The sequence below is a fragment of the Simochromis diagramma genome, unplaced genomic scaffold, assembly GCF_900408965.1.
Source record: "Simochromis diagramma unplaced genomic scaffold, fSimDia1.1 OVJJ01000205.1, whole genome shotgun sequence".
In the NCBI taxonomy this organism is placed as follows: Eukaryota; Metazoa; Chordata; class Actinopteri; order Cichliformes; family Cichlidae; genus Simochromis; species Simochromis diagramma.
The window spans coordinates 3,204,191-3,226,510 of NW_024386782.1; the positions used below are offsets into that span (position 1 = coordinate 3,204,191).

General features: G+C 38.5%; 3 protein-coding genes across 3 annotated transcripts; 1 reads left to right on the forward strand and 2 right to left on the reverse strand.

Annotated features, from left to right (window-relative positions):
• Positions 1–251: 251 nt before the first annotated feature.
• Positions 252–4,273, reverse strand: tmem59 (transmembrane protein 59). Its single transcript, XM_040016566.1, has 8 exons — positions 4,059–4,273; positions 3,731–3,836; positions 3,403–3,497; positions 2,958–3,110; positions 2,752–2,824; positions 2,490–2,613; positions 2,242–2,359; positions 252–1,011 (listed from the first exon to the last, which is right to left on the reverse strand). Exons 1-8 carry the CDS (start codon positions 4,212–4,214, stop codon positions 859–861), a joined length of 978 nt encoding a protein of 325 aa, XP_039872500.1. The 5' UTR covers positions 4,215–4,273; the 3' UTR covers positions 252–858.
• On the forward strand, positions 3,497–7,379 carry tceanc2 (transcription elongation factor A (SII) N-terminal and central domain containing 2). The gene is made up of 5 exons (XM_040016606.1): positions 3,497–3,632; positions 5,117–5,239; positions 5,316–5,457; positions 5,728–5,921; positions 6,240–7,379. The coding sequence occupies exons 1-5, from the start codon at positions 3,531–3,533 to the stop codon at positions 6,426–6,428; spliced, it is 750 nt and encodes a 249-aa protein (XP_039872540.1). The 5' UTR covers positions 3,497–3,530; the 3' UTR covers positions 6,429–7,379.
• Positions 6,854–10,492, reverse strand: cdcp2 (CUB domain containing protein 2). Its single transcript, XM_040016542.1, has 6 exons — positions 10,259–10,492; positions 9,702–10,049; positions 8,946–9,287; positions 7,604–7,957; positions 7,308–7,486; positions 6,854–7,177 (listed from the first exon to the last, which is right to left on the reverse strand). The coding sequence occupies exons 1-6, from the start codon at positions 10,323–10,325 to the stop codon at positions 6,872–6,874; spliced, it is 1,596 nt and encodes a 531-aa protein (XP_039872476.1). The 5' UTR covers positions 10,326–10,492; the 3' UTR covers positions 6,854–6,871.
• Positions 10,493–22,320: the final 11,828 nt, after the last annotated feature.

Below are 22,320 nucleotides of genomic sequence, written 5' to 3' on the forward strand. Positions count from 1 at the left end.
AAAAGAAAGTTTTGCATGTCTTGCACTACATAAAAAGGCAACATTGTGCCCACTACAATGTACTGTCAGAGATGCAAATTAGACCACTGCAGTTAAATGTAATCTACTGTGGTATAATAAAAAGTAAAATCTACCTGTGTAGTTGTGTGAAGGCATTGAGCAAGAGTTCTACGACTCCTTTTGCAAACTATTATCTATTGCAATAGGAGTCATACGTTGGCATTTTAAACTTCAAAAACAAAAAACAGACATTAGATTCACTCTGTATTTAATTTGACTTATGATAAGAAGAGACAACAGTTAAGCAGGAAGGACTTACTGTTTGTACCATCACTATCAATTTATATAAAGAGCAGAGAATTTTGCTGTAAAATTCAATATCGTTAGGTTATCACCCCAGTAGAAACATAAAAGCAAACAGGGTAAGTCTGCAGTACCACCACAACCTATTTTATCAAAAGTTAACGGTTTGGAAGAAACTTGCATCACTTCAAGTCACAAAGAGTTAATTTAAACATTCAATAAAGTAAGCACACCAATAGAGAGCTAATGCACACCAAAATTGCAATAAACCCCCCAAAACCTAGTTGACTTGTACTGCTGTCACTGTGCTATAATGCCTCAATTATGCCAATATACAGAAAAACTATCACTCCAACTTTAAAAGCTACGATTGACAGGAGGCAAAAAGAAAAAAAAAAAAAAAAATAGGGGTGGAAAAAAAGTTCTGCAAGTAGTGAGACTCTGAAAGTAGTGACTTAAGACTACAATCAGGACAGGTCTTAAGCCAAAGGATAAAAATCAACTTGAGATTATACATAAAAGAGAATAACCCCCTCTGTTGTAGAGCTTTGGGTTCTAGATGTTAGACTGCCCTAGGTTCACTTTGGAAGGGAGTGGTCCAGCCTCCTCCTCTGATCCGTTGGAGGTGATGATCAGCAGGGAGGATGCTGGATATGGAATCAGTTTCTGTTCTTTAATGTATTCACTGTCTCCATAGATGCTTAATTTCTGAAAGAAAAAAAAAAAAAAAAAAAAAGGAATTTTTTTTTAAACATCGTTTTGATGATTGATTTTTTTCCTGTCAACACAAACCTCATTATTCAAGGAATTCTTTAAAAAACATTTTTGCCAGCCATGATCTCTAAAGCTTACAGCTTCCATCTTGTTTGGTCTATATATAAACCAGAAGTGTCAAAATGACTGTTCAGGAAATAACTTCAGCCCAAATGCACACACCAAGCCCACCCGCTATTTGTAAGGTGCCCTTTGTCTGGTATTCTGTTCATTCAGTCACTTTTTTGCCCGTGTTAGTCTAGTAAGGTGGCTATTACATTTCTTGAGACCAGTCTTTGGTGATACAGAGTGAAGCATTTTGAGTATGCGACCAATGCAGACATGCTTGCATGCACTTCTCTAAAACACACAATGATGGTACGCGCAGGCAGAATACTGACTGGCTGAAACATCTGCTTGAAGGGAGCAACAGTGGCATTTGGCACAAAACGGAAGAAGTGTATATACACTGTATGAAAAAGTATGCAGAAGAAACTGAATTAAGCAGAAGTGGATATCATATTTTCTTGTTTTAAACAGTGTTTCTCTTCACTGTAAAGAAGCCATTTGTCTGTTATGATTTCTGTGTTCTCTGCAGCTCTGCCACCAGCTGTCGTTGGAGACAAAATATTTTGATGCTGCCCCCTGGTGACAGTACACTGCTATAACATGAGGATAAAGGTCCACGTAGCTCCTTGAAGACTCCACAAAGGACTGGCACACATATAAAGCATAAAGAAGAGTTGGAAACAAAGAAATAGTCCTTTGGTATCATTCTGTGCTGCCACATTATAATGGGATTTATTACATATGAATGACATGTAGATTTGTGCAATTACTCTGCAGAGGGCTCTGGAAAGGGCATAATTTGAGAATCCTCGTTTTAGAAATACTGGTTGGGTGATTTTGGACAAGACTGGCATTTCCAACCTTTGTGCCAAGATATGCTAGTCACCTCGTAGCTGTAGCTTCATAATTACTATGCAGATGGGAAAGTGGAACCAAGTTTCTTATTTAACTTTGCAACAGCACAATAAGCAATTATCCATTTAAAAATAATTTATACGGAGTATAAAAACAGAACTACAGCAACTGAATTCACACATAGCAGATACGCCCAGATTAAGCTTGTGTGCTAAACAAACTGCTGTAAACCACTTAAACAAACAAGAACAGATATCATACCTCAGCAGGTACATACTGATCCACAGCAGTTGCCACAGTGGCACAGCAGATCCAGATCAGGACAAAAACAGACAGGACCAGAGTTGTGGTAAGGATCCACCCTGGTAGCCAAGGATTCCTGAGGAGTAAAGGATAAGTATCAAGGTTATGTAGCTGCACAAAGGCAAGACCCTCAATACCATTAATATCCTGTTCAAGTTAAGTAACAGCACCTCTTGGACAATGTAGACAGAAATGTGCCAACCAACCTTGAGAGAGAGCTGAAAAGATTGTATTCGTCATTATAGGTGTGGTCCCCAGTCATGTCTCTGTCCCTCTCCTGGATTAAAGTGCGTTCGTAGTCCTTAAATACAGGGCTGCTCAGTCCAGGAACTTGAAAACAAGAAACCAAACTCAGAAAGATATTCAGTGATGTCTGCCTTAACCTAACACATTCTTTGAGATCAAAACTACTTTTGTCCTTAACTAATTACTTTATTTATTTTTTAAGAGGATGAATGAAACTCTTACAGCTCTTCTGAGGTTCCTCTTTAACATATTTTTCCAGTTCAAACTGGGAGAAGAACTTGATTTCAGGTACAGCCTGTTAAATATAGGGCAGATTTTTATTTATTTATTTTTCCTAGTCATTTTGCTCCATTACATTTGCACATTACCAGGGTGAAGTGCGTTGTTTTGCATCTGGTAGATTAGGGGGTTGGTTTTCTTTTACTTACCTGGCAAATGATGACTTTGCCATCATCAGCCTGGAGGTAAAAAGTCCATGTGGAAGTGATGAAGCTGTGGGCCTGACTCATTACATCATCCCAGAAACCTCGGACCAAAGTCAATGGGTACAGAAGGTGAATCTTAGGCATCATGCTCTCCAACTGGGGGGAAAAAACAAACAAACATATTGAACAAAGGATTGTTTTAAAAGTGGGAGCTGAAGTGCAACAAATACAGAATCAAGAGAGATCAAACAGCTGACCTAAATGAAAGCTGCATGCTCCAGTACCAAAGCCATCCCTACAGTAAAGTTGCAAAAGCAATTTCAAGTCTCTGCATTTAAACTTTAGTTAAATGCATTCACTGAATCTGAACTAACTATGAAAAAAAACTACTAATACTGCAGATGTTTCTGTGGAAGCCACTGCGTGAATGCGTTATACACAGTCATACCTGCTTATTTCGCTGCTCAGCGAAGGGGAGCTGATTCTGACAGCCCAGGTTGCATGCATACTGTTCATCAGACTGGGTGTAGGCTTCGTGACAGGCTGCAGAAGTTTGAAAGAGGTGAGCGATAATAGATGATAGAGCCAACAGATCAAACTGGATTGTGGATACAGAACAAAGAGTCTCTAGAGCAAGCTTACACCATGGAACTGGATGTATTAAAACGGAAGCAGATTGTAAGAAATACTTTATTGTTACGAGCATAGCACGTAATTAGTTAGCAAACCTCTTCGACAGCACAGCTGTGAATTAACTGGGTCAGTGCATAGCTTACTTGATTCACACTCGGATTTGGTCTGATTTAAATCTTCGCTGTCACGGACAAACTGACAAATGGAGAACAGGCGGCAGCCTCTCTGACAGGCATATAGTTCTTCCTCCTGTACAATAAAAAACAAACGGGAGGACCAGTTGAATGACTCGACAAACAAGGATATCCAGCTGAAAGATGACGCACTTTCAAAACTTGTCCTTCACAAACAATATTCGCTGAAGAAAAATGCATTGCAAAAAAGGAAAAAACACACGCTTGTCCACTTATTAAACGCAAAAACTAGCTAATGGTAGCAGCAGTCGCTTTCCTTTTCAATATGACAACTTACCCGAGGATAGGTATGCAAACTGTATGTCATTTCACATGATTTATGGCAGGACGCAGTGTTTCCCAAGACGCTGTCAAATACATCTGAAGATACTAAGGTGCCTGCGAACAGGACGGCGAGTCCCAAAGTGCAGACAATTGAGGAAAGAGACCCCATTTCGCCTGCCAAAACCTAAACAAATAACACGATCCTCTTCCTCGTTCTCCTTATCGGGTTGTGTTCTCGCGGGAACTTTATCTCGCGCGAGACTTTTTTCAGAGTTTGCTAAATTTAAGGTTTGCTAAGTTTAAAAACCCTAAAATCTTGTTTGGAAAACAATGTTCCAACATGAGAAGTTCTGTTTTGTATTCAATGTAAACAGTTTGTGTTTTCCGTCTTCTTTTTTTCTTTGTAAACTATATCCACAAATACTCAACAATAATATTTTGACTAAAAAAAACCCTAAAATCCTAACAGTAACAATAATCAAACAATAAATAGTGGAAAAATCAATGTGTTCATTTGTATTGTTTTCCGAAGCAAAAATAATAAATAAAAAAAAGACTGATATCCGAAAAGTCAGAGAGGAAGATAAGGCCAAATTATTCAAAAGACATTTTACTGAGAATACCAGCGATGATACTAATATAATAATAGTATTATATTACTTTAAAATTAATATTCATATTATATAAAACGTTGGTCATTTATTTACTGAAATTTTGTACACGAGGGCTTCCACATCTTTCTAGTCTGCTGAAGAGATTCATTGTTTCCGAGTGTACGTAAAGGCAACATTGCCACTGCCATTATTTACCATAGCCACCCAGCTACTGTTAGCTCTATCAAAGAGATTATTTATCGCAGTTGTAGCGATAATATGGAGCTATCCTTTAGTAGACTATAGCGGAATTACATAATTAACACTGGCAAAGCATTTATTCAGTTAAATTTGGCTTGAGTTAGACAACGTTACCCGAAAGGCAGAAAGTAGCTGTTAGCTGAACCACGTAGGAAATCGGCTTCTTTTTAGTCAAACTGTTGTATTAAAATTTGTCAATCTCATTCTTTCTACAAAGGAGCTTCCTGGCTTGCCTTTGAACATGGACAAGTTTGTAGTGCGGCTTCCTAAGGGAGACGCACCTAAAAAATCGAAGACAGACGAAAAGGTGTACAAACAGACTACAATTGAATCTCTACGGGTAAGACATTAGGCATGCATGTATTGTGTGTTAACGCATTTATATAGTAATTGCTTGCCTTTTGTGTTTCGTAAAGCGAGTGGTTGTTATTGAGGACATCATGCGTTACAAGTCAATGCTGGAGCTGCCAGAACAGAGCAAAGACAACCTGCTGACTGCCCTGAAAGAGCTGAGTAAGAAGGTCCCTTCCAAGGAGGTGCTCAAGTCCACGAAAATAGGTAAACACAATTTTTAAATAACTCTTTATACAGATGGGCTGTCGTTAGAAAGTCATTTAAGTTTCCATTTTAGCTCAAAGATTGCACAACCAACCTTTATAACACGAATAACAGCTTACATGTGAGCTGAGTTTGCTTTTACTCTGTTATTACATGAGAATTATAACTCTGAAGAGCAAACCACTCATTAAAACAGTGTTCTCCTCATAAATGCCAGGCCAGTCAAATTCACAATATTCACATACGTAATCAAAACATCTTTCTGCTAAGGTCACACTGTCAATAAAATGCGAAAGCATCTGGATCCCGAAGTAAGTTCAATGGCAGCAAAGGTTTACACGGACTGGAGGACGTTCATCGAGGAGAATTCCAATAAGCCATCCATTGAAGTGCGCTCGGACAAACAGTCTGAAGGACTCAGGAGCAACGCTAGAAGGCTCATGTCTGAAGCACTAGAGGTCAAGGTAAGATGGAGAATCTCAGGGCAATCGTGAAACATGGCTTTAGAAAGATTTTTTTTTTTTTAAATTATTTTCATTTCTTTCCGTTTCCTTCCTTATCATGTTACATGTTGAATGTAAGCCTGAAAATCAGCATATATGATTTATTGATCGCTGTTTACGAGTGTATTTTAACTTATGCACATTTATTAATTTAAAATATTCCATTCCCAGCACTGGTATGTTCTTTATAAGAAGTATCTGAATGCTTGTTCATCTTACAGCTACTTGTTCTCTGTCTGACTCCTACCTGAAATATTTCTGTTCATCTTTCACGTACAGGAAGATTCTGGTCTTATAGACAACATCGAGAGGGAAGTGTTTCACCAGAGCTCCCGACTGGTCAGCACTTCATACAGACGGACTGTTAGAGCACTTGTGTTTGCCTTCAAACACAACCCTGAGGTCAGAACTCAGGTGAAGAACAGCACGATAGCAGTCAACAAGCTGGTCTCTAAATACAAAAAATAACAGAATAATAAACTATGTAGAGCCAGCTGTATATGGAAAATAGTTTTAATACAATTGGAGAAGGATTTTATGCACACATTTTTTTACATTTTATTTTTATTGTTTTCTTGATTTTCTGTAAAGAAGTTAAAAAAAATCTTTTTGTGGCACATCAGTAGCCTTGCACTTTTTGCAACTGCACATGAATCATTGTAAAGAATACTGTAGGTGATGATATTAATGCTATTCCTTTTTGTAATGTAATAATGTAGGCATTTTTTTTCAACAGGTGCATTGTTTTTTTGTCTTGTAAATGAACATTTTTATACAAAACATGATTTAAAGCATGACAACTTAAGTGCTGGAGTCCTGTCTTTGATGAAGAAGAGCTAATATAATCACATATATATATATATATATATATATATATATATATATATATATATATATATATATATATATAGCTAAAGAAGCACTAGCCAAACAATAGCTATAACCATGAGAATAACAGCCAGAACACAAATGCTAATAAAGACAATATCGCTCAAATCATGAGGCTCAGCTTCTGGATCCCCTTCACTGCCACTGCTACCATTGTCAGTTTGCTGGGCCTGCTCCTCCAGACGACGCTCCTCTGCAGAAATGATGGACACTGATGCTATTTTCCGCAGGGCATCGCACTGCAATTTATATTCTTGTACATTTTCCTGCTTCCCATCAGAGAAATCAATGTAGAGTTTGTTTACAAGCATGGTGATGTTCCGATGTTTCTGTAAGGGATCATTAGATACAGCATTAATAGAAGCAAGTCGCAAGTGTCTGCAACAAATGTTTAGCAGTTTAAATAGGGCAAATTGCTGCCTATTATAGTGTGCCAGTAAATGAGAACATGTTAGTCACCTGGCTGGCAGTACCACAGTCGACAAACTGAGCCACTATCTTGTATGAAGTGGTCGTTAACTGCGCTGTACAGGTCGGGTTTCCTAAGTAGATGCTCTCACGGTCCAGCTGAGGTAAGGACTGCTGGGGTATCACAATGGTGAATTCTGATCTTGTGCAGCTAACATTTACAGGCACCACTTGGATTGAGGAAAAAAAAAATCACACTTTTTAAGAGCAGTATAAGAATGATATGGAAAAAGTTAACAAAAAGATATTTTAGAAGTTAATCATACGCCTGTACAAGGAATATTTACCTCCCTGATAAGAAGCGGTGAATCCTCTGTGTGCTTCATTTCTGTCTGTGCTGAGCACGACCAGCAACTTGTTGCCCTTTGAGACGAGAGAAGAAGGATGCTCCCTGCCACACCAGCGTCCCATCAGAGCGTCCGTCTGGCTATTCCCATCATAAACTGCGACAGAGTCATAGTCGCACTCATCTGATAAACTGTTGCGGTCCTCCAAGTCCATTAAGGGGAAGAAGAGTTTGATGCGGTAGCCTGCGGCTAGAGTGATGCTCCAGTGGCAGTTAATGTTGTTTGGGTAGATGTTGGGGAAATTTGGGCTGCTAAAGTTGCCACTCACATGAGACAGCACCTGCTGGCACTCACCTATTAAAGTACAGCCAATCAGATAGTCATTTGGATTGCAGATGTTAGCTTGCTGCACTGCGTTCATTTTATGATTGGCTTTTTTTGTACTTCATCCTCTCCATGCAGCCTCATGTAAGTCTCGGACTAAAAGTTTATGTTTAAGATCCTGGTCACTGTGTCTGGCAAATAAATTTTAAATGGGCAAATGACATTACCAGAGCCTCCTCCAGATGTTCTGTTTAACTCCCACAGACCAAAGACATGTTTATATGACTGATTTAATCAGTGATTGTAAGTTGGCTGCATGTGTGACTAGTAGAGTGTGTGGTTGTCTGCCTCTCTGTGTTAGATCTGTGATGGACTGGGGGTTATATATGGCATTTATACAGGTGTCTCTTCAAGTTTTTTTTTTTTTTTTTATCCTTTTTGCCAGCTGGCTTATGCTCAACAAGGTCAAATGGGCACAGTCTGTGAGCAGCTTTCTAAAAGTTACTCTGCAGTTTCGACTGAACTCGAGTGTCCCTAGACCAGTCAAGGACCTTCACATTTGTGTTTATGATGGTGGTGTTTACCCAGTTTCTATGAAAGAGGATTTTTTTCTTTGCAACTGAAATGCTTCTATTTGATCAGATTGTTAGGGTATATTGTTTCATGCTCTTGATATCTCCTGTGGCTTGTTTCAGTCAAGCTGCAATACCTTTAGCCAATAATAAAATCCATTGTTCTCTATTTTTTAAAATCCAACATTCTCACAAAATGTTCCCTGTTGATCTTTAGCTTTTTGAAATAGATTTTTTTGTGGGTTTCAAGATATATTTTCTGTTCTGTGAGTGAACAGAAGTTTTTAAACATAATTTGCTTTAGGTCGAATGTCAAATTGTTGATAATTGAAAAAAAATTACCTTTAGGTTTCTGCATTTACACCAAAAACATGAACACTCAATGAGAAAAAATACAAAAGCACTTTGCATATTGATGTGAGAAAGCCGAAATCAAATTCACCTACCTGAATAATAGTAGGCCTTGAACCCACGTCCCCCAATGTTGAAGTCAGACTTGAAGACTACGAGAAGTTGGTTGGAAGTAGTGATGATGTTGGGGGGTTTATCTGTCCCACAGTATTTACCCAGATGCCGGTGGGTGACTGTTGGGCCGTCAAACAGGGCTACAAAGTCAAAGTTACATCCTTCATTGTTTTCCAGCTGGAAGTCCAAAAACACCAAGGTGACCACACTTGTGTTAGACACATGGATGGCCCAAGAGCAGTCGGCATTGTTGCTATACTCCTGGGGGTAGCCTGGGCTAGAGATTACTCCAGATAGTCCAGTCAGGACTCCACCACACATATCTAGAGAAGAAAAAATGCAGATTTAGATTTGCATTGGAAACCACATGCACGCTTTCTATTCAGTGTGCTGCATTTTTATAGCTAACTGTTAGTCCAAAGTTTAGGCAACAATTCAGGCATTTCTAGTCATGCTAATAGTTCTGCAACTTTTAGAAAATAAAACAGTAACTAAATTGTAAACACGATAATATGTTCACTGTGAGCATTATGGTTTTGTGAAATTTGCCTCACCTACGCAGCCACTAGGATCCGTATGAGCTCTAATTGAATATAATATACAATATTTAAGTGAGGTCAAAACCAAGAAATTTCACTTACAAGACACGACTTAAACTGTCTAAACATGGCCGGACAAAATCAACTCAAGTTTTGGCCAACTATCCCTGTCACATTGCATTAAGTGTAACAAGCTACCTTTTCTGTAGCCAACAGTGAAGCCCCTGTAGGCCACATGGCGGTCTGAATGAAAGATGATGGACATGACATTCCAAGAAGAGGTGAATTGAGGTGGAGAGATGTCCCCACAAAATGTCCCGAGGAGGTTCCCTTCATCCTCAGATATGCCATTGTATATTTTAATGTAATCATAAGCACAGCTTGCGTGGTACTCCAGCTCAAAGTAGTGGAAAGTGAGGAGGACAGAGGAGCCCTCTGCTACCACAATTAGCCAGGAACAGTGTGTGTTGTAGGGGTATAGGCCTGGGAAGTTTGGGCTGGAGAAATTGCCAGATGGAGCAGAAAGGATTCCTCCACATTTGACTCCTTATAATGACAAAAAATAAACAAAACAAAACAGAAAAAACATTTCATTTCAGTTCAGAGAAAGAAGTCATGGTTCACCGTGAAAGTGTATTACAAGCTGACATTGAACAATTGGATCCCACCATTCTCTCTATATACAGTACCTGCAAGATAAAGCACTCCCATGAAATGTAAGCATTGCTCCATCAAGATAAAGAATGGCAACTCACCTTTTTTAGAATCAGCCTTGTCAAAGAGCAGTACTAAATGAATCAGTATAGTCACCCTGAGAGTCATGTTGTTATTGCTGATTTGGCTTTTGTCACACCCCGGCTACAATAACGGCAGAAAGGCACAACGGCAATGTCAGAGCGCACAGCCTTGAGACATCAGCAGCGGTGCCTGTAGAGGTAAGAGGACTTTGAAAAATTCATCCGTAGCCTGAATGAGTAACCTGATAGCTGCCTAGGCCATGCTTTGCCTTTCCGCTAAATTTTAATGACTGATATCCAATGAGCATGAGTGGCTTGTCAGGACACTGTTTGGAGAGATGTTATACATTTTTAATGACACACACACACACACACACACACACACACACACACACACACACACACACACACACACACACACACACACACACACACACACCAGTACACTAAACACCAGCTGCAAATGGAGTTAATAAAGAGGTAAGAAGGAGAGAAGGATGATCGTATTTGTCACTAATATAAATGGCTTCATTAATGTGACGTGAAAGAAAAGATCCCACAGTCACAAAGTAATAAGGGCACTGTGCAGGCTTTGTGTTTGTTAAAGCAGCTTAAGCATGCATTTGCATTTTAATGCACTTGAGTATATATAATGAGGTGAAGCGCAGAAATAGTGTTTATTGTTTCTGTTACTACTGAGGTTCACACCTGCAGCTTCTGTTTGAATAGTCTCATTGTACCTAAGCACAATTTTTAAAACAATGGGTTTCAGGAGGACGAGAACTTTATCATATCAAATCTTTTATTCTCAACAAATGCTTCATAATTGCTTTGTGGCAGTTCTGTTCGTATAAGTTAAAGGGCTCATTTTTTGTGTAATAATGTGCTTGTTTTAAATTCAAACAAACACAGCCTGTGCCACTGCATTGTATCTGATGAGTAAGGTAATTTTCCTCAGAAAATGCAAACCTTTTTAATGCAAATTCTGTTTATACTCTAATTTCTGTTTATGGGAAGAGTAATGCGGCGACTCTCAGACAGAGATTTTGTGGTATTTGCCAAACGCCAATCATATTCCATGAGTCATTCCTTCTGTTTTCACAGCCTTATAGCCGAGCGGTGGAGACACATGTAGACAGTAATCCTGAGTCAATGTGATTGCACAGCAGACAGGGAGATAAAGTACTCTTAGTAAAAGCCTATTCTGCAAATAAATGTTTACTATTCCAGCAGTGCCGTAAAGGCAAGGCTTTTAGATTGAGCATGTCTAATAGCTTCAGTGAGCAACACTAATTCCTAAAGAAACCTGCTAGATGGTGCTGTTACACTGTGAAAATAAAGTGAAAATCAACACTGGGTTTTAAAAAGTCATGTCAAGCTCTAAGCTGAAATAAATAAGAATGTGATTAAAATCAGTCAAGTGTTTTTGCACAGGGGTTCCTGGAACTAAAATGAACCGCCTTGCCTTTGAATTTTAATTCTGTCCTCTCTGAAAGCTTGTCATTGTTCAAGGATGTGGGTGCTGGGCAGTAGTGAAATGTGTTTCTGAAAGATACCGAGTGTTTAGAGCAATTAAATCACCTATTAGCAAGTAAATACTATAAAAAACAAAAAGGTTGAAACTGAATTCCCGCAGAATAAAAATGAACTTCAGTCGCACAATAGCAGACGTTTGACTGAAGAGTTTAATTCAATGATTTAGTTCCAGAAATGCATGAAAGGAGTGTTAAAATTATATTCAGGAACATTAAAAAAAAAAGAAGCAATTTTAGTAAATATCAGAAGTGGGTGGTTATTTAGACATTTGGCAGTTGTGAAGAGTGGATGCTGTTGTTGATGGGCACACTCCACAGTCTGTCTAGCATCTTTTAATTGAAACCACACAATGGCAAATGCTATATTTGTGTGTGTTTTAAAAAAAATCTGTTTACTAAACATGTTTTTCCAAATGAAGACTGTCAAACTCAGCTGTGAGACTATGGTGGTAACTGCTGTTTGTGATGAATGGTTTTTATAGTTTACATAATCTAATTTATATAAGCAGGTGAAAAATTAAATGGAAAAATTAACAATCATTGTGGGAATCAGGTGTTTCTGTTATGCTGCGGTGGGGCATTTGATAATTGGAGTCCAGCCTTTTCTTTAAAGGGAAGAGTAATTCCAAAGTTATTCTAAGTGATCATTGCATAATGAAACATCTCTATCCTACTTAAAGTGGGCTCTTACAGGATGGCAACGCCACCATAATTGATGGGTATAAAAATGATGTAACTCATATGCTATGGCCTTTAAAGTCATCACCTCTGTACTCAGTATGAGATCTTGACAGGAGTTAGATTGCAGAGACTATATTGTGGAAAAATTGAATTTCTGCATGTGACACTACATGAAACAGTTAATCACCACAGTTTTATGATATGTACAACTGTATCCAGTGACTTCTTGCCGCAATGTGTCTTTTAATGTCATTTAATGCATGGTATATTTGTAGAAATAAGATCTAATGATAACTTTTGGTGAAACAGTGAGATCAAGGTGCATTAATAATATTTAAATCTTAGAGCTTTACCTCTTGACTTAATGAATATTTTAGATAAAGCAGTGGTGATCAAGCAAAATTAAACAAGGACTTAAACAGGGACACTCCACTACAGCCTTGTACCCTGTAGTCCTGTGCAGTGTTACCTTTCAGCCAGAAATTGTTTTTTTTCTCCATTGCAATGATTTTGTTAACATCTCCACCTTCTCTATACCAAGGACAATACTGATTTGTCATTGCGCCGCCAATTGGGAGAACTCTCAGACTGGATTATGGCCAATAATGAGCTAAGCCTCCCTCTATAGTTATGAGGGCAATGAAATCAGTTATTCGGGTTATGAAACAGAAAGGAGAAGGGATTAACATTCTCCTGGCAATTGTGGCTATACTATCATTACTTAACTGCACCAGATGAGATGAGATTTGTCTTGCTAGTGATAGTTTTTGATATAAAATTAAAGAGTGGAAAAACGCACCACAGAGAATTTACACAGAAAATATGATATATGTGATGGAAATTGGCTATATATATACCTTGTATGTCAGTATGATTAAAATAAGAACACTAAACCACTGATAAGATGTTTTTAAACAAATAGAAGTAAAACTTATTGTTAATAGTTACATATTTCAAATTTACCTTAACCTCCACTCCAAATGACAGCCCTGAAATGATATACTATTAGTCTGTCACAGTAAATTAAATGTTATGCCAGCTGAAAAAAAAGGATAATAACAAAAATAATAAAAAAAAATGTTTAGAGAGGAATGTTGGTGAACGTGCTGACAGAAATGTGAGAAGTACTTAAAGCACAAAACATGTCTCATCTTTCACAATGACCTTATTATTACACTGCACAAAAATAATGAATGCAGTGACTGGTGGTTTGAAGCCTCTACTTGTGAGTAGAATGGGTGCAGTCAGTGAAACCCAAGTTCCTGGTTAAATACCAAATTTGGTTAATAAGCTGTATCCCTGGCCAAGGGTGTGTCTTACAAAGAGTAAATAACATTTCAGTTAAATCCTAGAATTTCACTCACCTAAAACATAAACACACATCTCCTATAAAGGTTGGCAGATGGTTGCATTAAACCAAAAAGCACAATCCAGTTTAGTGACTCATATTAGCTGAGGTGATGCCTAGCAAACAATTAAAGGGTTAAGCATCCGCCTCGTGGGTATATCTCTTGTTCTGAATATTCTCTTATTCCTCGACTGGCACACAAAGCAAAATAAAGGAGGCAGGACTGTACTGAGAGCCTAGAGTGTCAGGTGTGACTGGGTGGTAATGGCAAATGGTTTACATGGCTTGAGGCTCAGACAGAAGGGCCCATTACCAGAATTTTGCTTAAGGGCTAGTGAGGTGAGTATGAGCTCTGTTTGAGTTGATGGCATGCTATAATGTTACTGTGTGAATATAAACATCTAAAGTGCCTCGAGTTGCATCTTGAGCTAAAGTCTGTGTAACACTTGTGATTTTAACTGTTACTCTCCCACATATGCACTTGTTTGCAATGTCACGGTGTTTGCACTTTGCAAGTTCTTGGTAACTGGTAAATTTCGCCTCATTTTGTGTTATTTTTATTTGTCGTGTAAATTATAAGGTCATAAGGTGAAGAATGGATTGGATACCGTGTTCCCCTTTTGGTCGTTACCATGCTTAGTGGGTCTCATTGGCTTATTCTGTCATTGTCCACTTGGGTCTCAATTAGAGATGAAGATTGTGTTATTGTAAGGATGATTGTTCTCATCCATGCAGCCTCTTCGCATAATTATTTCCCTGTGGTATGTGCCTCAAGAGAAGAAAAACATTGCTTTTAGCATCAACATAACGGATGTGTTCAAGACAACAGATGTTCATTTGAAGTCATGTCAGATGTCACACCACAGAACGATTTATAGTGCTATGTAAAGTAATCATTTCATTTTCTCTTTTTGTCGGAATGTAAAGCAAAGAGCAGGACTGAACAATAAATCTGTGTCACATTCACTGCCGATGGGGGAAAACTGCAATGAAAGAAGAATTTAAAGCAATCCTTTACGTTTTTTATTCTTCCATTACAATAGAGTAATGATGATGGTATCTATTTCACGTGCTAGTAATCTATTTTTTGTGAATATTGAAATTATTCTTGACATTGTGTTACAAATAGAATTCCATACTACAATATCAGTCAGAGAAATCATAATTATGTGTTTCCCTAAAAGGTTTTTGGCTTTTAGTAATCAGTTGAAATCTCATTCCCACTTCAAAATAATCTGCCAGGAAACTGTTCTTGCATGGCCAGTGAGTTGTCAAATGAGCCAAGTTCAAGTTTTTGTGTGTCTCTGTCGTTTGCTAGACCCGTCCATATCCAAGCAAGCATTAACCTTCTGGACTGAAAACTGAAGCCAGAGCAGAAGTGCTGAAAGATTAGTTTTTGGAATTACAGCTCAAGGCTGGCATCAATAGTAATTCAGTGTCCACAGACTGCCATATTAAAATGTACAACTTTAGAGTGGGAATAAACATGTTTATAGCATGGTGTAAAAAAAAAAAAAAAAGAAGCTTTTGGCAGGTGGTGCCAGTGCAGGTATCTGAAGTCTTGTCTTCTAGGCTTAACAATGAAGACACTGAACTTGAACTCTTCACCATTTATGTGGTGCTGGTACATTTTGAAGTAGTTTTAATTTTGTTTTCTGACCAACACAATTGTTTGTTGTGCTCTTAATTGTACAAGTGAAACTATAATATCTGTGTTTAGACATTGGACCAATACAACATATGAATACACTTTGTTAACCAAGCTCTGTAGCATCAGCTGTCCACTTTCTGTATGGTGATTATGTTATTACTGTAAGATCAGAGGTACAAGGTATAATGTTAAACCAATATGTAGATGATATCAGGTTTCTCACTCACTGTTGATAAAGAGATGTCTATTTTTTAAATGTATGGAATGTCTATAATTGTGATATCTGTTCTGTTGTGGTTTTAACTGGCAGTCACCAAGACACAAAAAAAATCTCAAAAAGAACAAAAAATGAAAATAACAAATATGGTCAATATATTACTAATAAAAGCTTCAAAATTTATGTTCACAAACCAGTGGATGACATTTTATTGGCTACATCTGCAATTTGTATACAGTGCCTATAATATACTGCCATTTTTTGCTATTTTCTATTTGCTCTCTTAACCACGTGTTTCGAAGAATGTATTGTTCAGTTAGCTCTGTCAGTTTTTAAGTCAATTTCATCATCTCTGTTGTAGTAAATTTGTAATCCAAGCTTGCTGGGGTAAAACAGGTCACATCTTCAGTGCCAAATACCAAAAAAACACTTTTTAAATGTTTAAATAAGCTGTTACATCAATCAAAAATACATTCTCCTATAGCACTGTCTGCAGTGAACAGCATGGCAATGTCTCTACCAAAATGCAAGTTTGGAAGTCTTTTAAATTGATTAATAACCCCTAAAACACAAACCATTCAATATCAGTTTTACTAAAAAAACAAATTATTTTGAAAGGCACCATTTATGATGCACTCCCATCAGTAATAAGTGAAATTTCTGTTTAATGTATTTAAAAATATCACAGCAAACACATCAGTGTATGACATCAAAAGCAGAGCTCTGTGTATCAGTTCCAACTGAGCTTTCTAGACGGCTGTGTTGTTTTGGGCAAAAGGCAAAAGCCTTTCAATTCATCATTCAAATAGTGATACTGCCATGTAAATGCTTCAGATAACAGGAATTCATAGGAGGAGAGGAGCACCCAGGCACACAAACAGACTTAAATCTTGGCCCTCAGCAAAACCACTTGATTAAGCTGTTTTAGTGCCCTTTAATCACTGGGTACTAAATATCTGACTCATAATGCATCAGTTATATCAGAAGATAAAACAGCTCTCGCTACGATCTGGCATTGATATTTAAAAAAGTAATCGAACAAATGGAATGATGATGTGGATGTGCAAGGGAATAAATTATACAAAAAGCTTAGATACTTGATGACAAATGTAAGAGCATTGACGTTATGTGAATTATTAAATCGCTTATGACACATTTTTAATCTTTTGAGTTGAATGATGTTGGATTCATTCAGATGTACGTACTGTATTGATGCTGTCCTAAAAACGCAAGCATAAAATGCCCGGAAATGACTAAGCCAAGTTACAAAACCTGTTGTATTCATAGTGATTACAAATACTTGAAAACCTGAATAAATGAGTGAAAACAACAAATGCAGATGCTTCCACAGAGGTGCACTGAATATTAACATTATGCAATCAACTTCCAGTAATTTTATTGAGTAATTTTATTTATAGACATGCTGAATTTGTATCAAGACAAGAAGAGGAAAAGATCCAAACAGGGGTGGGACTCACAAAATAACAATTCTGATAGGCTGGCCACAACAATGACTAGATCATGACAATCATCTACCGCTGTGTGACCCAAAACTATGTGGCATACACCAAAAGAAGAGTACAAGGAGAAGATTTTTTGTAGTTGTAGCAACCACTGTGCATGTGGTTTTTGTCCATTTGCTTGGTAACTGCAAATCAACACGAAATTGCTCTTCGTGATTGTCTTTATTTTTCGATTAAACATCTCCATTCGGATCAGGGTGGTGCCTTTCAAGATATCAGAGGCCCACTGTGCCGCTCTGAATGGTCTGATAAGTATGAACGCATAAGTACTTATTAAACACCTATCTGAGATTTTGGACTGCTGTGTGAACCACAACTCTACTGCTGTGACCAAAATACCAAATACACCCAGAGATATGTGGAATCGATACCAAGGTACAGGAGCAAAGGGAACAAAGGAGAAAAACCACAAAGTCTCTACTAACAGTCGTTATTTGAAACCATGACCACCAATTCTAATGAGCTTGAAAGTCAGTATTTGGTAAGATCATTTGAACCCTCTTAGACAAGCTTTCTTGCAATTTCTTTATAAGTAGTCTTCTGGAATATTTTTCCAGGTTTCTTGAAGGACATTCAAAGCTTCTCTGGATGTTGGGATTTTGTTCTGCCATTATGGGTCATCAGAGTCTAATCGCCAAATACATTAATGTCAGATTTTTTTAAGGACACACTGTACTCCCTGAGATATACCAAGTTTTCAGCAATAGCTGTTTGGGAATTACTTTGTTGTCATATAAATGCTATTTTGTCTGTCAGACTGATTCAACAAAAGAAGTGTCACAAACAAGGATGCAGTGGACTCAAGGACAGACTCAATTGCTCGAACTATGTACAATTTATTGAAAGGAAAAGGAACTTAAACAAGACTGGGTCTAACAGAAATCATTCGCAGGAACTGAGGGAGGCCTGAGCGCGGTAGAGAAACGGACGTTGAACACAAGGAGAACATGGGCGGGAACTTCTGCAAACACAGGAGAAGGGAAACAATTAAAGGGCAGAGGTGAGTGGTACTAGTGGAGAGTCTTGTGCTTACTTGAAAACACCGGCTATTAGGCGAGGAAGGGGTTGCCGTGGGAGCGTCCCAGGGATGGTTGAGAGTGTGGGGAAGCTGGTCCAGGTTCCAAGGTGTCCAGGGAAGTTGAAGTACGGGCTGGAGGGCAGGCTGAGGAGAAGGTGAGTGTGTGGTCCTAGGGTTCTAGGCAGACTGGAGAACGGGATGGAAACAGAACCAGCGCTGCTGATGAGTACGACGGGTGATGAATCTGGAGAACACAGGAGATGGAGAACACATTAACGCATGAGTCCGAGCACAGAGGAGTCCAAGTTTACCACGGGTGGTAGCAGGACGAACTGGCGAGGAGTGGCAGGCAGTGCTGGCTTAAAAACCCTCTAGATGGAGCCCCCGAAATTGGAAGCAGGTGATGAGCTGGCCAACTCCACCCCAGGGGATGGACAACAGGAACCTGGACCACACCCGACCAGACACTCCCACAGCATATGACAAGAAGCTGGAATCAATTATGTGTTTTGTGACAACCTGCTGATAAGAAAGGACCAAAAGGTAGTTCATCCATTTCATTCTTGAATGATTCATAGGTCAGTGTTAAGAGGTGTAACAAACAAACACCATTCCTCTAAAAATAAGACATGACAGGAGTGAAGATGAGTGGAAAAAGCAGCCAGTGTCCAAAGGAAAACTTTGAAAGACCTTCAGAAAGACTCTAGAATTGTTGTTTAAGGAGTTTAAGATTAAGTTCCCATTCCTCCAGAGAGGCCAGGCACAACAAAATGCACTGATCCGTCTTTAGAACTAGTAGCTCAAAATGTGCTATAATTATGATTTTGATAGTAATTTCAGAGGGATTTGCCTTATTTACCAAGTAGTTTAGGTTTGTTACAAACACACACACACAAAAACCCATGCATAAGGTTATTTATTATTCTGAGCAGAATAACGACCTGTCTTTGGCCACATTTTTACTCCATATCACTGCTGACCCTTTTTGGCCTTGGTGGCTTTTTGGATCTGAATCTGCCCTTTACTTCCTGACAGATGGTCAAGTGCTACCAGTCATGTCCTAGTCTGTGGGGGGCACCAGCTGAATGTACAGACTGAGCACATGCAGAATACCCTCAATGTACCTTTTCTTCAACATTCACACCATATTTATTTGCAAATAATGTCAAGTCTTACTTTGGTCAACAATATGAAAACCAAATTTACCAGTTATAGTACTTGTAAAAGGCCAAGCTGGCAGTGCTCCACCTGAACAGTTTGCATAACATTGCAGTACAGCACAAGCAATGTGGTCAAAAATATTGCAATGTACGACATAGCAGTACAAACTGTGAGTGTTTATCTAAGAAACCAATTCATGCTCTTAAGGAATAATACGCCTTGCGTGAACAGTTGGAAATGATCAACTCTTTATTGGGAACCAAGGAAAATTCTTCCCTGGTGTCATTTGGAAATGAGGCCCAACAGTATATTAATAGTTTGGGGGACAACAGCAGTGATAGAGACAGAAGGTTAACAGCTATTGGCCAGTTACACTCCTGGGATGCAGAATGACCAATTACTTTGATTAATAGGGGTCTAATTAAATCGCCTCTCTCCCAGCCATTGCCAGTAATGTTTTCAGTGTGATAAAACTGTAAGTAGATATTACTTGTTCTTTCTCGTATTTTTATTACTCCTATGTTGTCCATGTTTGTGAATCTGTGCTGTGGGCTGATTGCCAGTGCTTCTCATAAGACATTATTATTCTTTGCATTCAGACTGATGGGAGTGTGTTTGTGTATTTCTGCGTGTGCATGGGGTTGTTTGTGCCATGTTCCCTCATCTATCAGTAGGCTGCCCTTCTCCGATGACCACTGAAGCTCCATTAGTACCCACAGTCCTGATTGATGTTGCACAGTACTGTGTCGGAAGGCTAGGAGTGTTTTTCTGAACCAGCGACATGCTTATTACAACACCTTTCCACCGCAGAAAATGGAAATTGCTATGCTGATGTCGTGAGGCTCAGATTTGAATTGATGGTGAAATCGACAAATGCCTCAAATGACTTGCTTTTATATATAATATATAGAGAGATATTTTAAATATGACTGCTTAGGCAATGGACTACTTTAGGAATTCATTAAACAACAAGTTCTTTCATGCACAATGGCTCTGGAATGTGTCTGGTAAACTGTACAAGCTCCCTTAATTCAGGTGATTCAGGTGAGAGCAGCCAAGTGGTTACAACCTGTCAATATCTGCTTGTTTGGAAGGATTTAAGTAGTTGTTTTGGGGGTTGTGTCAGAGAAAGTCCAGCCCTCTGATGGATCATTTTATGAGCTGTCTGAGACATCATAAAACTGGATGGCTTCTCTCTTCTTTTTTTCCCGTATGAAATGAAACCAAGTAACCTGAAACCCTCCTGATCTGACAGAACCAAACAGCTGTGTTTAACATCCTTGATCAAATAAAGATGACATAGTTGGCTATTATAATGAAATCCCATAAAAGGCAAAAATGGTTTGTTTATGAGATCAATTGCTGATGAGGTTTCGCTGATAAAAACATACTTTTTCCATGTTTTCTTTCACCTGCTCTTCTGGGTGTTTTCACTCTCTCAGGTCTTGTCTGTGTCAGCAAAATGGCATGTCTAGAAAAGTGAATGCTTCAGTTATGTCGCTACGTCTCAACATGGCCTTTGAATTCTTGTCTGCATTTTTTAGTGGAAAGCAATGACACCATGAGTACAAGGGCCAGCTGCCAAAATATCCATGCCGCGAGACAATGAGGGAGATCGGGGGCTCTGTAGCCTGCTGATGAGTACACAGTCTCTTTGATTTTCCATTTGAAACAGAAATGTGGTACTTGTAGCCCGCTGAACTGTCAAAATGAAGCCTAGCAGAATCACTCAAGTTTAGATTAATTTGTGCTAACTTTGCTTTTCTTCCTTCCACAGTGGCTCTCTGTTGTCATCATCAAGGTCATAAATGAGTCATTGGTAGGAAATGAAAATAGTTATCTTGTTGTTTTCCGTATGTAACTGAAAAGTTTTTAATTCGTGTTTAAGGATTAGTTGCCTAAAGTGTAGGTTGTTGTTGATGATTCAAATTATCTTTGAAATTAGTTTTCTATACAGAGATGTAGGAAATATGAGGGAGAGCTGATGACATGCAGTAAAGGCTGAGTCAGATTGAAACTGACAGCCTCAACCAGCAGCGCTTCCCACGCACAAATTATTTTTTTATTGTTAAATTCGTGCTGTTTGGCAGATGGTGTACATTTTTTCCATCATTTTTTTTTGCCAGCAGTTTATGCATACCATTGCCTTATGTACAATGACATGTGACAAAGTGCAATGATTGCTTTGCTGCATATTGAACGTACCATTTTAGTATTCCAATGCTGCACGTTATTACATCCGTTTCCACACATTAACCTTTTCCAAGCTCTTTCCTTACTGTTGTGCTCATATCTGCCTAGACTATGATTAATATGCCTTTATTCTCATGTGATAAAATCTTGCCAGTCTCACTGCCTGCCTACCGACAACTCCAGTCACCGTATTATTTTCAAAAGGTTGTATGGTCACTGAGTTTAGATTATTCCATTCCCTGCTCTACATCTATGCCCCACATGTCCCTTCCTCATTCAAATCAGTTTTGTCTCCAGGAATTGGAATATAGAAATAGGTTTAAGCTTTTGTGCGGATGTGTTTCACTACTGTATAACCATTTCATCAACTTCCCACTAGGAAAGCTTGTGTGAGTTCCCTTGGTTTGGCTGTGTTTTCTCAGCTGGTCCTTTGTGGCAAAAAGTGTGCATTCTGACTCAAAGAGGGAAATGGGCCAAACACCACAGTATTGAAAAGAGAAAATAAGGATGTCATGAACCTCAGTATTTTTTTCCTAGCATAAGATTGTGCATATATACATAATCCCAGAGGATTTTTGTCCTGTTTGTTTGGGTTTTATGTGCTTGGGTTTGTGCACGCAGATCCTTTAAATAATATCTCTAGGATTTCTCTCTGTTCTTAAATGAAAGCAAATCCAGTAAAAAGAGTTAACTCAATAAAGCCTTATCTTGTTTATCAATATTTTTTTAGCTTTCTATCCTGGTTTGTTACTC

Excerpts from the sequence above, each read along its gene's own strand:
- tceanc2 (XM_040016606.1), top strand. The coding sequence starts at position 3,531 with ATGATAGAGCCAACAGATCAAACTGGATTGTGGATACAGAACAAAGAG. Across the intron at positions 5,240-5,315 it reads CTACAATTGAATCTCTACGG|CGAGTGGTTGTTATTGAGGA; the intron begins GTAAGACATTAG and ends TGTTTCGTAAAG. Across the intron at positions 5,458-5,727 it reads GCTCAAGTCCACGAAAATAG|GTCACACTGTCAATAAAATG; the intron begins GTAAACACAATT and ends CTTTCTGCTAAG.
- tmem59 (XM_040016566.1), bottom strand. The coding sequence starts at position 4,214 with ATGGGGTCTCTTTCCTCAATTGTCTGCACTTTGGGACTCGCCGTCCTG. Across the intron at positions 3,111-3,402 it reads CTGAGCAGCGAAATAAGCAG|TTGGAGAGCATGATGCCTAA; the intron begins GTATGACTGTGT and ends TTTTCCCCCCAG. Across the intron at positions 2,614-2,751 it reads AGAGGAACCTCAGAAGAGCT|TTCCTGGACTGAGCAGCCCT; the intron begins GTAAGAGTTTCA and ends CTTGTTTTCAAG.
- cdcp2 (XM_040016542.1), bottom strand. The coding sequence starts at position 10,325 with ATGACTCTCAGGGTGACTATACTGATTCATTTAGTACTGCTCTTTGAC. Across the intron at positions 10,050-10,258 it reads CAAGGCTGATTCTAAAAAAG|GAGTCAAATGTGGAGGAATC; the intron begins GTGAGTTGCCAT and ends TGTCATTATAAG. Across the intron at positions 7,487-7,603 it reads CACCGCTTCTTATCAGGGAG|TGGTGCCTGTAAATGTTAGC; the intron begins GTAAATATTCCT and ends CCTCAATCCAAG.